The sequence below is a fragment of the Echiichthys vipera genome (assembly GCF_963691815.1).
Source record: "Echiichthys vipera genome assembly, chromosome: 8".
NCBI lineage: Eukaryota > Metazoa > Chordata > Actinopteri > Perciformes > Trachinidae > Echiichthys > Echiichthys vipera.
The window spans coordinates 4,816,167-4,829,378 of NC_139833.1; the positions used below are offsets into that span (position 1 = coordinate 4,816,167).

At 43.3% G+C, this 13,212-nt stretch overlaps 1 protein-coding gene across 1 annotated transcript in view; it reads right to left on the minus strand.

Annotated features, from left to right (window-relative positions):
• Positions 1-6,648, minus strand: part of thsd7ab (thrombospondin, type I, domain containing 7Ab) — a gene marked incomplete at both ends in the record, with an annotated part of 157,716 nt that extends 151,068 nt beyond the window's left edge. Inside the window, one exon of the mRNA XM_083918758.1 lies at positions 6,498-6,648. Coding sequence (XP_083774884.1) covers positions 6,498-6,648 — 151 coding nt within the window. The remainder of the gene's footprint in view (positions 1-6,497) is intronic.
• Positions 6,649-13,212: the final 6,564 nt, after the last annotated feature.

Here is a 13,212-nt window from a genome sequence, read left to right on the forward strand (position 1 = left end):
CATAGTGCCCCATCTAAAATATTCCATGGGCCATTTGAATATGGTGGAATGAGGCAGCGCGAATCCTCTTATGTCACTCTAAATAAAGTTTTTTGGATGAAGTGTAATCCCTCCTATATCAGTAATAGCCAGGTTTTAGTGTAAGCTATGTCATTTAGATTAAACAAACTCTGGCATGTCTTTGGCATCTTTCTCCCTGGATGGATTGGCCATTTCAAAGGCACGGCAGTCTGCAATGGAGAGTGGTGGGGGTAATATCTCTAAAGCAACAAAACAAATCAATCTGGGTCAAATGTGACGTATTGTGCTGCAAATGCTTTTAAAATCAAGTGCGACGTCATGGTACGCTGTTGACTTGCACTGTATCATTCCTGCCGGGGTGATGCCGGACCGCGGACCGCTGGAGCTCGAGCCGCAGTCGTTGTTTTTCCACTGAGATGAAAAGGAACGTTGAAAAATAGCTTCCCCCTTCGTTTAGACAGAAAGAGGCTGAGGCCGCATGGCTACCGCTGTTGTTCCCAGAGAAAGACTCCACGGGCCGCTGAGCGCTCACTTTCCGATGGTTGTAGGGCCAGACACAAACAACAGACACAATTAGCCTCTATTTTCCACCTCAACCGAACCAGAAGTGGAAACAAAAACACAGGCTTACTGAATTAAAACAAAATCCCAATGGCATACTGTGCAATGAAAAATGAAAGTCCCAAGGAAATTGTCTTAATTTATATGCATGTCCTAAATTTTTTTGCCTGTTGCTAAGAAATTTAAACAGTGGTTGGCCAATTACCTACCAGACTCTTGTTTGTCCTCAGGTGCTATGCTAATTAGGGCCACAGAGGGTCACGTTGTAATGCACTCTCTAAAATGAGGCAGGAATCTCTGAGGGATAGTCTCATTTGGGATCACGGCAGTTGCATTCCTGCCGATATCAAAGCTTCTCAATCAGATGTGTTTGTTTCTGCCTCAATGCAAGACTTTTGTCGGTCATATCAGGAGTGAGGTATTAGCACACGGCTATTTAAGGAAAAGGATTTTCAGGTCGACAGAGAGAGATGATTCTAATTTAAACCTGGGACGCTGAGTGAGGCTGCTGGTCAGGTCAGTTGGGGACAAGATCAGGTATACAGGCAACTTGATTCTTCTGTAAAATGAGAGATTTTAAACGAGAAGACGAAGCGATGAACAGGCAAAACCAACCTCAGATTTCTCGTGTGGTTCTTTGACAGAATATAAAGCAAGAGAGGCAACTTTATGCTTAATTAGTCCGCAGCACCAGTAGCAGATCAATACTGTATTTTTGTTCCCCATCAATCTCAAGGCTCTACTTTTGAACAGTTACTCGAAATCAGTTTGCCTGAAGGTGTTTTGCCATATTAATGACCTGAGCTCGCTGTGCTGAACTTGTGAACCCGTCACACCCATTCTCTCTCAATCTCCTGGATGGCCTCTTCAGTGGGTCCGCCGTAATAGCAGGTGATTGTGGAAGAGCCACTAACAACACTCAGTGAGGTTGACATCCATCACTGCTAGTGCCTCTCTGAGGGGAGGAATTCGGCTAACGATGGCCTGTCAGAGCCAGTCGCCCTGTCACCCGTGCATTGAAAGGTGACATCGGCGGACTGTTGTGACACAGCAATGCGTTCAGAGTGCTGAAAGCTGTAGTGGTCCTCATTGTATAAGAGTGTGTAGGACTAAAACTATATACTTTAGAGATGCAGGGATAAATGTACAGATGTCAGACTGTTCGTATATACAGTATAAGTACGAAAAGTAATGCACTGTAATTTGTATGTAATCAAATATTTATTACTGTAGAAATTTTGTCCAGTGCAAAGAAGGAAATCAGGTGCCCTAGTATAAGAGCACTTAACTCCAAAAAAGGAGCAGGGTCGGGTCGTTGGATGTTGTTTAGATGTCTAGCCGTAACCATTACTGTTTGTTGCCTTATGTTAAAGTGTAAGTCAGGCAAAAATGGACCCCATTATCTTTTTTGGCATACAAATAAGCCATCGAGACAGTTATTTTTCATTGATCAAGTATGTATAGAGGATTCCCGCCAACAGCAATTTTTGAATAAACTTCGGGTGCGCTAGCGTTCAGTGCACCGCCCGAGATCATCAGTGTTACTGCTTCGGGGCTGTTGCCGTCTCTTTGGGCATTCTCTAAACATGGTTGATCAACGAAAACAACTGTGTTTAACTGCAACTGTAAGTATTTTCATGCTAAAAAAGACCATGGGGTCCATTTTTTGCTAGACTTACACTTTAACAGATCATTGTTGCCTGAACGTAACATAGCGGTCCACTTCCAGTCGCTGTTCCAAGGTGTTAATATGAACGTAATATTTTGCTATCATACGAGCCTGTTAATAAGAAGTACGTGCACAAACTCTCTCACATACAAAAACGCGTACTTTGGATTCACAACAGGATGATTATATTATCTGGAATATCATAAATCATCAGATGAAATGAATAAAAAGAATATCTGCCAAGAATATTTTTAGTTTTAATTTGAAAATCTTAATGTGAAAAATAAATACAATTGCTCGTGATTTGGTTGGTTAACCATCCAGGAAACATTCAATTACAGTTTGGATGTCACTGCTTTGTGTAGAGAATATAACTGGTGTCAAATCAGAGGCTGATAGAGTGTTTTTCATTTTATTTTATTATTATTTTATTTACTATTTTCTAATATTGTTCAAGTCTCAAACGGTTTCAACATGTTATGAGCTAGTGTGGTGGTTGAAAATTCTTGATGTATCCATTCAACACGCATTATACCAGCTATGTCCCTGTATAAACTTGGTAAATAAGTAAGTAAGTTAGCAGGCACTTAGTTGACAGCTTGTGCATGACTCAGGTAATTGAGTCTGCCTACGACAGAGAGGCACGTGCTGAGAAGTGTGACTTGACCCGATGAGGCGAGACACTGGATGAAATGGGATTGGCTTGATCAGGGGCCAGAGGCGACTCCTGCGTAATCTGAATGATAGATAATCCTGATCCCGGGAAAGATTACGGGGCCCGCATTCAGCAAGGGTGGGAACAGTGATCAGATCGGGATGTCAAACCAGATTGATAAATGATTTGGCACCTGTTGATTCAAGCCTTAGGATATCAAAAAGATGGTAACAATGTGGATTTTCTTTGAAAAAGCTGTCCTTTTGATGTATTTTAAGATCAGCTGAATTTGCATTAACATGAAAGTGCTCCAGGAACGCTTACAGTCAGGCGTGCAGAGAACGCCAAGCTCTGGAGATGTTACTGTATGTGTTTGCGTGAATACGCCATCACCTACTCTGCCACCTGTAATTGCTTTGTCCTCAGGCACCCATGTGAGGTCTTGACAGCTCAAACCTGGCAACCTTGTCGCTCCAACAACAGAGTTTAATGAAGCATGCACACTGTACCAGAATGGGAATGATGAACCTGCTGTGCGTGTATGAGTGTGTGTGTGTGTGTGTGTGTGTGTGTGTGTGTGTGTGTGTGTGTGTGTGTGTGTGTGTGTGTGTGTGAGTCTCTGTGTGTGTGGTACTTAACAATTTTCCATTACACATGAACATGCAACATTTGTTAGATCCATTGTCATCCTGGTGTGGAGACGTATGCCTCCTCACTAGCGGCAACAGATAAAGCTGCTGTGGAATTTCAGTATATCTAGAAGCTGCAACAGCGATTGTTTTCACCTGTGTGTGTGTGTGTGTTTGTGTATGTGTGTGTGTGTGTGTGTGTGTGTTCTGGAGACACCTACTGTAGCAGAAATTAACATAAGGGTGGTTTCTTAATTATTTTGCTAGGTGTTTATGTGTCTTCCTGCCTGTCCGTCCGTCTCATAGACTGTGTATAACGATGGACGACGCACCTCCACTTCCTCTCACTGTTTAAAAGTCAAGACAAACTTTCCAGGATACTGGCGCCACAATGTTGTAATTTCGAAACCAGAGCCTGTGCAGTAGGGATCGGGCTGTAGCCAGCCACAAGGGGGTGATCAAGAAGTTTTGGCTTCCCTTTCAAGCCATCCATCTTTATATTCAGTCTATCTGTCTGTCTGGCCAGATTTTGTCACTGTGAATCCCAAACATGCGAGACAGTCACGAAACGTAACAAGTGTGAAGTTGAGATGAAAATGGAGGTAGAGTATAAAGGGGTGTGGTCCGAGCAAGGGGCCAGTTGTATACCCTCACCCCTCATTGGACCCATGGCCCAATTTAACGTGGCGGCAGGTTTTGATCCCATCCCAAGATGGTCTCTAGTTTACTGTTGCATTGAATGGGAAAGCTTTGGATCCAGACAGGGAAGAGAGTGTTAGAGATGCAGAGGCAGAAGTACATAGGGAGAGCACAGTTGAGAAGAAACGACGATGTGAAAATAGTGTCTGAGGAGGAGAAAACTCCCTGCAATCTTTCAAAAGCCCCGGAAAATCTGTGACAAGCCATTATCAGCATCATCACCACCACCACCACGGCCGTCCTCATGGTGGCAATAATCATTCTCCTTTTTTCTCCAGTTATCCTCACTGCTACCTTCAGAGATATCACTTGCCGTGTCAGGTGGAGCCTGTTGTCTCCATCTGCCTCATTTGAATACAATTCTCAGAGCAAAAAAAAAACCACAGCACCAAACTGTCTCACCTTCCAAAACAGATACATCATATTTTCACAGAAGGCAATAAAAGCAATGCAGACCCAATTCCCCACAGTTTCCAAGACAGGAGCTATATTTCAGCTAGACTCATCAATATGCAAAACATCAGAGCATTGCTTGCCACAAGAATATTCCCTCTACTGCACACTCTGCAAATGTGCACAAACTAGCTTCGATTGGGAAGAAGTATGCAAATCATGTGCAAAGATAATCATATTTAGATGTAAAGCACTGGAATTCAAAGCCCTAAATTGATTTTAATACTCTGCGGGCAATTGTCAAACCAAAGAGGCACAGTCAAAAAGAAGACTCAAGGGCGGAAGTCAATGCATTACCTTTTATTTGGGAAGAAGTGAACAAACTCCGAGCACTGGATTACATTTCAAAGCACAGAGCCTAGAGCTTTCCAGTTGAGGAGCATGTATATATGTGGGAGAAAGGTGCTGTAGCGTGGGAGAGAGGCGTAATCACTATGACCTACAGTAGGGTAGATGTGGGTTAAGTTAGTCCCTCTCTCTGCTCGCAGTGCTCACTCTGCCTTTCTCTTTCTCAAGTCTGTTCCCTGGGCTGTCTTTCCTGGGTTGTTAAATCCCTGCTCCTTTAATCTCCTTACTCAGCTACATCCTCTTTAAAGATGCAGAACCACAGGAGAGACGTGGGATATGTCAACTGGGGAGTGGTGCTGGGCGAGGCGGGGCAGTTCAAGAGATGTGGGGCTGTTTGAGTTGGGGTTAGGGGAGAGAAGTCGTACTGGTATTGAGAAAATATAGATTTGGGTAGAATGTGTTTGTGTAAGGAAAGAGTATGCCTCAACCCCCTAAGCTCTCCTGTCTAATTGAGGATTAAATCAAGTGATTTCATTTATTCCTTAAAGGATTTCCCAATGTTTTTAGACTGCAGACGGTGATTTTCTCAGTGTCCATTAGAAATCACCGTGGTCATAATCACTGCAACATCTGTACTCTAGAAGCTTAAATCCACGCTTGGTGGTTCCCATGCATGTAGACAGTGATAATATTATTCACTGGATCCCACTGTGACTCAGTTGACTGCATATGATTCTTTATCTGACAGACAGTTTACCAGCTACATTCAGGGCAGAACACAACAATATACAAAGATAAGAAATACAGTGGCCGCCCTTCAATCTACACATCTACTACATGTATGCATTTCTAAACCCCTGCTGGTTCAATGCTGATGTTGTATCAATACCATCAAAAACCATTCCACTCTGCTTCCCTCACCAAGCACTATTGTGCGGCAATGCCTATCAATCATCTGTCTGCTGTAAGCAGCAACATTTCAGTAATGGTGCATCACCTGAGACTCAGGGAGATGAAAGTAATCTATTCCAAAATGGACCACGGTTGTCCTGCATGCCACATGTCATTCGGTATGAGGAGACAGCTCTACTGTAGATTTTCTGGGTCATCTTTACAGTGTATGTATCTTTGAACTTCAGCAGTGTAGAGTCGTATAACCAAAGTGTGTCATCTGGAAGCATTTCAGACCTGTTCAAGTTAATTAAGCATGAGAAAATGCCTGTTTCTATACTAGATCCAATAATATTTTATTTGCATGGCTGAAAGGTAGCACTGTCACTGCACTGCACTGATTTTAAATGCTCCCTAAAATCTAAAAGTTAGCAACATTATACAACATTTTTAACAAATAATGAGCTGAATGAATGAACACACACACATGATCAGATCCTCTGAGTGTGGGAGGTCGCATAACACAGCAGCAGCAACAGCACACACTAATTCACCACCTGCTTACATTGTTAACATGCCATATGTAAAAGAAGGGATCAAAAATAATCACTAATTAGTGGTTTAGCAGTACCTGTTTCCCAGAAGTAGACAGACTTCCCATCGTCTGTTTGTGCGTGAGCCTCCCAGAAACCACAGAGCAGCAGCAATGTCACCAAAAGGTACCAGCTCCCCTCTGTCCTTATTCGGAGGGTCCCTGCTGCTCCCCTCCACCCTAGCCCCATGGTCTGCCACAAGGTAAAAGTAAATCCACTCAGCTCAGGAGGTCAGCGAAGGTAGTGTAAGAAAAAACAAAAACTAAAAAAAACCACTAGTCCAAAAGGCAACAAGAAGTAAAGAGCGCTTCAGTTCAAGAGAGTGAGGGTGTGAGCAAATGTGAGTGTAGAAGAAGGGGAAAATAACAAGGTGTGTGTGTGGTGTGTGTTATCAGTCCTGCAGGAGTTGAGGTCTGGTACTTGGACGGAGAGAGTAGTTCCCTTCTTTTTTTTATTTGCTCCCAACTTGGCCGGATGGTCCCAGAGGAAGGCTGTCAGTGACGGGGGCTGAGCTGCAGATGGATGGTTCGGTCCTCCTCCTCCATCGTATCCGCTCCCACTGTTGCCGTTGCTGCCTCTGTCCTCTGGCTGTGGAGCAGTGACAGTGGGCGAGTGTCTGCAGTGTTGTTCGCCTCCCTCCCTCTCGCTTGCTCTCGCTCACTCTCTCTCTCCGTCTCCTATTCGCTCACTAATTTGCTCTTCTCCCTGTGCCACCCTGCTCTCACTTTCTTTTTCTACTCCTGGCTTTTTGTTATATTTTTCTCTTCTGCCTTCACCTTCTCTCGTCTCTCTCTCTCATTGTCCCTTTATTGTCAGACTCTCTACATCTCTAACATTCTCACTTTCTGTCCTTCTATTCTACCCTTTTCTCTCCCGTTTTCCTTTCTCCCGCCTAGGGCATGATGACGGATACTCCCCCCTCCTCCTCCTCCTCCTCCTCTACTTGTCCTCCACTTGCAGTGCTGGGAAGGCGACTGGAGACAAGCAGTGCTCACACTGGTCTCGGGAGCTCCCATAAGCACTGCTTCCAGGATAAGAGACAAGCAGGGCTTAATGCAGAGGGGAGGGGAGGTTGATGGGGGAAGCAAGGAGGAGCAAAAGACTAAAGCAGAGCGGGAGAGAGCACGAGAGAGCCATGAGGGAGAGGGGGTGTTTGTGCTTGTGAGAAAGGGGTGTGAAAGTGAAATGATGGAACGGAATGAGTGACAATGAGGATGTACAGTAACGGCTTAATGCTTAATACATATTGGAAATATATAAACATTGTTTTATTATCTATTGCAGAAAATCATAAGCCGACCTGTGGCAGGTAAGTTACAGAAAATCATTTACAGAATTAGACATACCAACATGTTAGATGCTCACCTATTTGAGGAGAATTTAAAGAGAACTTTAAGGTGAGAAACTGACATGTCCCTTATTTATGCAACCAATCTTTGACCTACAGGGATGCATGTATTTTAAAATCTGTGGTGGGCACAATGTGAGGCATTTCAAAGTGAAAACATATAAGGAAAAAAAAATAGAAAGTGCATGTAGCATGGGCAGTGATACGCAGACTTACACAAACAGACAGTGCCACCACTAGGAACTACGTCAATTACATGTGGACAAGATTGTATTTACATTTCAAGCATGACCAGCACAGCACACATCCTTCAATCACAGAGACAGCTAGATTATAGGGTGGGGTGGGGTGGGGGGGTGCACTCCTGATAGAGTAGCCAGGCTAAGGTCGTGTCGGGACGTCTGACTGGCAGGCTTTGAGTTTGGCCGTCAGCCTTTCATACCTGTTTTTTTTACTTGGACAAGGCAGTGGAGAGGATGCAAAAGCCTGATGAGTGCCAGACTTACAAAAGACTGAAGGAAGCCAACTTATTTATTATAATTTGCTTTAGGCAGTATACGGAGGAGGTGTACAGCACTTAATTGGAATAGACAAAAAGAAGCAAGTGGCTTCAATCAAGCAAGACTTCATTCAAGAGCCAGTGTCCTTTCAGGTACAGTCCCTCTAATGGAAGGTCAATGTTGGTTTTAAAAAAACAAAAAACAACTCGCGTGCATTAAAGGGACGGGATAAAATCCAAACTCAAAACACACAGAAAAACTGGGACGTGTGGGTAATTTCACTTCTTTATATGTGCATCTTGGAAGCAATGTTGAAGATTTGAATTTAGATATGAAGGCAGGAAAAAAAGAGGCATGCTTGGGGTCATGTTTACTCGAGACTCAAGATGGTGGTCGCTGCTTCAAATTCAGCTACAGATAGCAGCAAACCCACATCAAGAGTTTAAAATTGCCCTTTGGAAAATGAACATCACTAATATTGTTGTGTAACAGAAGGCAGCTGTGCTCACTGTTAAATCATTATTGGGTAAGAGCACACCACAGAAAGACTGTAATGCTTCATGTAACTGATTGTGTTTTCCACATAACAGTATTAGTTATTCATACTTTAACTGGCGTAAGCTTTTCTGGGAGAGCTTTGCTTTTTGCCAATTATGTTACTATGTCGCCTTCACTGAACTATACCCTCTTATCCCTCTGCTGGTAAATGGTGCTGTTTTCTTTTTTTTTTATTATAGTAGTGAGGAGTTCAAGTATCTTAGGGTCTTGTTTGCAAGTGAGTGTAAGAAGGAGCGTGATAATGACGGACTGATTGGTGCAGAATCCGCCATGAAGTGAAATGATGTAGGACTGTCAAGGCGAGGCTCTGACAAATGTCTATGTTCTTCCCCTTATCTGTGGCCATGAGCTCTGCAATGACCAAATGAATGAATAAGGAGCTGACATGAGTTCCCATCTCAGCATATCTGGGCTTAGGGAAGAGAGTGAGGTCCTTGAACATCCAGAAGAAGATGAAAAGGGCCACTCTCGCTGTATTACAGGTACACTCAACTTGGAACCAGAGCAGCCCTCCAACAAATTGGAGTAACACATCTAACCTTACCTGGCACTGCAGCTGGATTCGCGTGATATCACATATCACATGAAAATCAATCTTGACAGGCTTCATGTAATGTGTTGGTGTTTCAGAGCCACGGTGACCCGGCCAATCAGTGTCCTGGGAGGAGCTACTGGCATTTGAGGGGGGCAGACATCTAGGGGGGACTGTTTGTTCAAAACTACAATGGCAAAACAATAGCTTGAAGAGCTGCAATAGCATCTGTTATATCATAACTAGAGGGTGTTTCTTTATTGAAGAAAGAGCAAAGAACGGCACTGAAAAATGTTCACAAAGGAAAATATCTTTTTACTCTCCTCAAGACAGACTTCAACAACCCGTGAGAAACAGATGGTTCATCCAGTCAACTATATTCGGTATTTTGCCTGCCCTTTTGGAAACTGTTTCCAACGACGGCTTCTTAGATGGTTCTGTGTAACAAACCATCTGGCGAGTCAGGTTACATCTAACCGTGCTAATTGTAGGATCACCCAGGAAGAGCTGGATGATAGGGCGTCATCAATGCCACAATCCTGGAGTTGTGAATCTTTGTTGACCTCACCTAATGAGGCTTATACCTCGAAGCTTTCCAATCAAAGTAAGTTATTCTTTGCGGAAGTGGTAGAAATGATAAGAAACAGGCGTCCCTGTACGTGCTTGACTAGAGGATGTAAGTCATTGGGGACACATGGGGGGACATGAGGACAAAATATGGTAATATAAAAACTCTTTAGTCAACTTCTTTCAGTTTAAAGAATCAAAACTTTGATTCTACATACTGAATAAAGTGCAGTGACGTTCATTGTACTCAACCTTTTCTAAAGTGTCCTTCATTTTTCCGCCAGTCTATATGATTTGACAGCATAACAATCGTGGTTAGGTGTCAGCTAATGACGTAGCGTCTGGATGTTACTGCCTGTGCCATTAAATATCAACTGAGCAGCCCGTTGGATTTAGTCAGACAGACCGACAGAGAAAAGTAGATAAGACAGGGCAGATTTGGAACTGGCAGGATGAAAAGTCAACACCAGCCACCACCTGAATACTGGCAGGAAAGTCTTTATCTGTACATGACAAATGGACCTACTCTACAGATCAGCTTTGACATTTATCTAATTACCAATATCTGTCAGTCAAAAGAAAATCTAATTTGTAAAATTGTGAAAAGAGCGGCCACTCTCAAAGAGATTCTGGTTCTGATTCACTATCTCCAATGGACAAAATCCAAATCTGTAAGAAATCACAATGAACACTTAGCATCAATGAGCTGGCAAGAACGGATGTTGACTGATATTTGAACGGGACATTGGATCATTATCTGGCTGTCAACTTGAAGTGAAGCCTTCCTTTAAAAGGACCACAAAGCTCCTACATTCACCAACACTGGTTGTCATTCATTGTGTCCTTTCTTGTGTTCATTTTGGTGTGCTAGGCTTTGCCAATCATAAGTTACTTCCGGCAACTTAACATCAATATTTAATTGTGTGCTGTTGGGTAATTTCCTTTGTTGATGCCGCTGTTGCAAAAGACAACAAGGACAGGGATCTCTCTCTGTTTACCCCTGTGCTAGCGTTACAAACAAACTGCACAACACAGACGGTGATGACGGATTTTCTGTCTGTTGATTTTCCTCTCAACAAGTCGATCGAGCTCATCGGTTATGGTGCTCCGGTCACAGGATCGATCAGTTACTAGTTCCTATTGTAAGCAACATGGCTACTGTCCAAAGCCAAAGACACTGTACAGACAACTGTAAGAATCCCGTTTTGAACCAGCAACCCTGATCAGATATGATTTACTTTGTAGCAAAATAAGACAATGATGAAAAACAAAAACTTTTATGAAAGTTTATACAACATTACACCGCTGGCAGAGTGAAACATCTGGTAGTATTAATATGAGGCAGGTGTTGTTACTTACCGTATTTTCCGCACTATAAGGATGTAAAAACCTTCAAATTTCTCAAAAGCCGACAGTGCGCCTTATAATCCGGTGCTCCTTATATATGGACCAATATTGAGCCACGACAGGTCTCGCAACTACGTTAAGCAGCCGCCGACTCTATTTTCCCCCGTAGAAGAAGTAACGCGCGGTGCATGTTGAGATATATGACTGCGCGAAGCGTGCCGTTTCATTTCCATGTGTGTGTTTGTGTAAAGAGCCCAAAATGGCTCCTGTTAAGAGACACGCTTACGACGCAGAGTGAAGTGGAGGAAGCAACAAGACGACCTGCGCCAAGTAAAGAAGACTAAACAGAGTTTAGAGGGAACAGAGCGAGACGGCTGCAGTTGGAGGACAAACTACAACAGTGGGTTGTTGAACAGAGAGCAGCAAGTAGAAGTGTCTGTACAATCACTATTCAACTGAAGGCAACAGCGCTAGCACGCAAACTTAACAACAATGAATTTAGAGGCGGTCCTTAACGTAACCCCAGCCTCGACTGTAGCGTCTGTTCTATGCGCCTTATAATGCTGTGCGCCTTATATATGAAAAAAGGTTCAAAATAAGACATTCATTGAAGGTGCGCCTTATAATGTGGTGAGCCTTATAGTGCGGAAAATACGGTACTTGCTGTTGGGTAGAAATAACGTTTTTTTAAACCAGTCTTGTGACTGTTTTTCTTTTGCAGGTATCGTTATAGTTTGGTTATTCCACCATTCACCATTTATGCTACCTGATATTGTGTCAGTTGTAATCTGTTTCGCTGACTCGCCTCTTAGTGAAAAGCTCTCTGGTAAGCAGTGATGCGGCGTAACGTTCACATTGTATGTTTAGGGCTTTTACTGTGACAGGTATAAGGAAGAAGTGAAGCTGTGATGCTCTGCTGTCGACATAGGGAAGGCAACAAATAGTTTTCTGTGTTGTTTCAGACTGTGAAGCCTCTGTGTCATTATTGTATTATCTTGATACGTACAGGAAGACCTAAATTGCTTTCCTCTTCCTTTATGCTATAAAGCGAGTCGTCATTTGGGGAGTTAGTATCCGGTGGCAGACAGTGAAAGCGAGGCTCATAGAGGACCAATCTAAACACTGGTGGTGTCATTATGCTGCAGCCAAACCACAGTGCAATTATCACAATAAGTTAAAACAGAAAAGTTATCTGTTTGGACTTTAAGTTGAAACAGAGACGTTGATGGGTAGATAGTTTTATGCAGCTGCTTTAACAACTACATTGAAGATAATTATTATTTTTATCACACACCATAAGTGGCACCTTTGTAAACCTGTCCTTTGCTTAAAGATCCCGTCCACAGACATCCTGAAATTAAAGTTTAATTTAATTCAATGTAAGGATAATCTAAATTAACCAGAAGAACTGTGTCAGACACAAATGATTATTCTAAACAATGTATTTAAGGGCGCACTCACACTGTCCTTCCGCACCGCGCCAAAACAGGTTTTTCGGGTCAAGCCTAGTGCGTTTGACCAGTGTGAGTGCACCCGCTCCGCGCATAACTGTGGCCAGCTGGCCGTCCACGGCCCGTCTGACAGAGGTGGGCTTTTGGCCTACGACAGTTCTGACGTAATTTATGTGCGCCTGTTCGGACATAGAAAATAGAAGGAGGGACCATGCGCGGACATTTAACAACAACAACAATGGCGGCGAAAGGTTCACGTTGGTGTGATGCGGAGGTGGAGTGTTTACTGCAGATTTGGTCGATGAAAAGATTCAAAAACAGTCGACAAGACGCACAAAAACTCTGAGGTCTACGGAAAGATTTGTAAACAAAGAGACGCATCGCCATGACGTCATCAATGCGTGTGACGTGTTACGGCGTGATGACGTATGGACAGCAGGAAGCATTTGC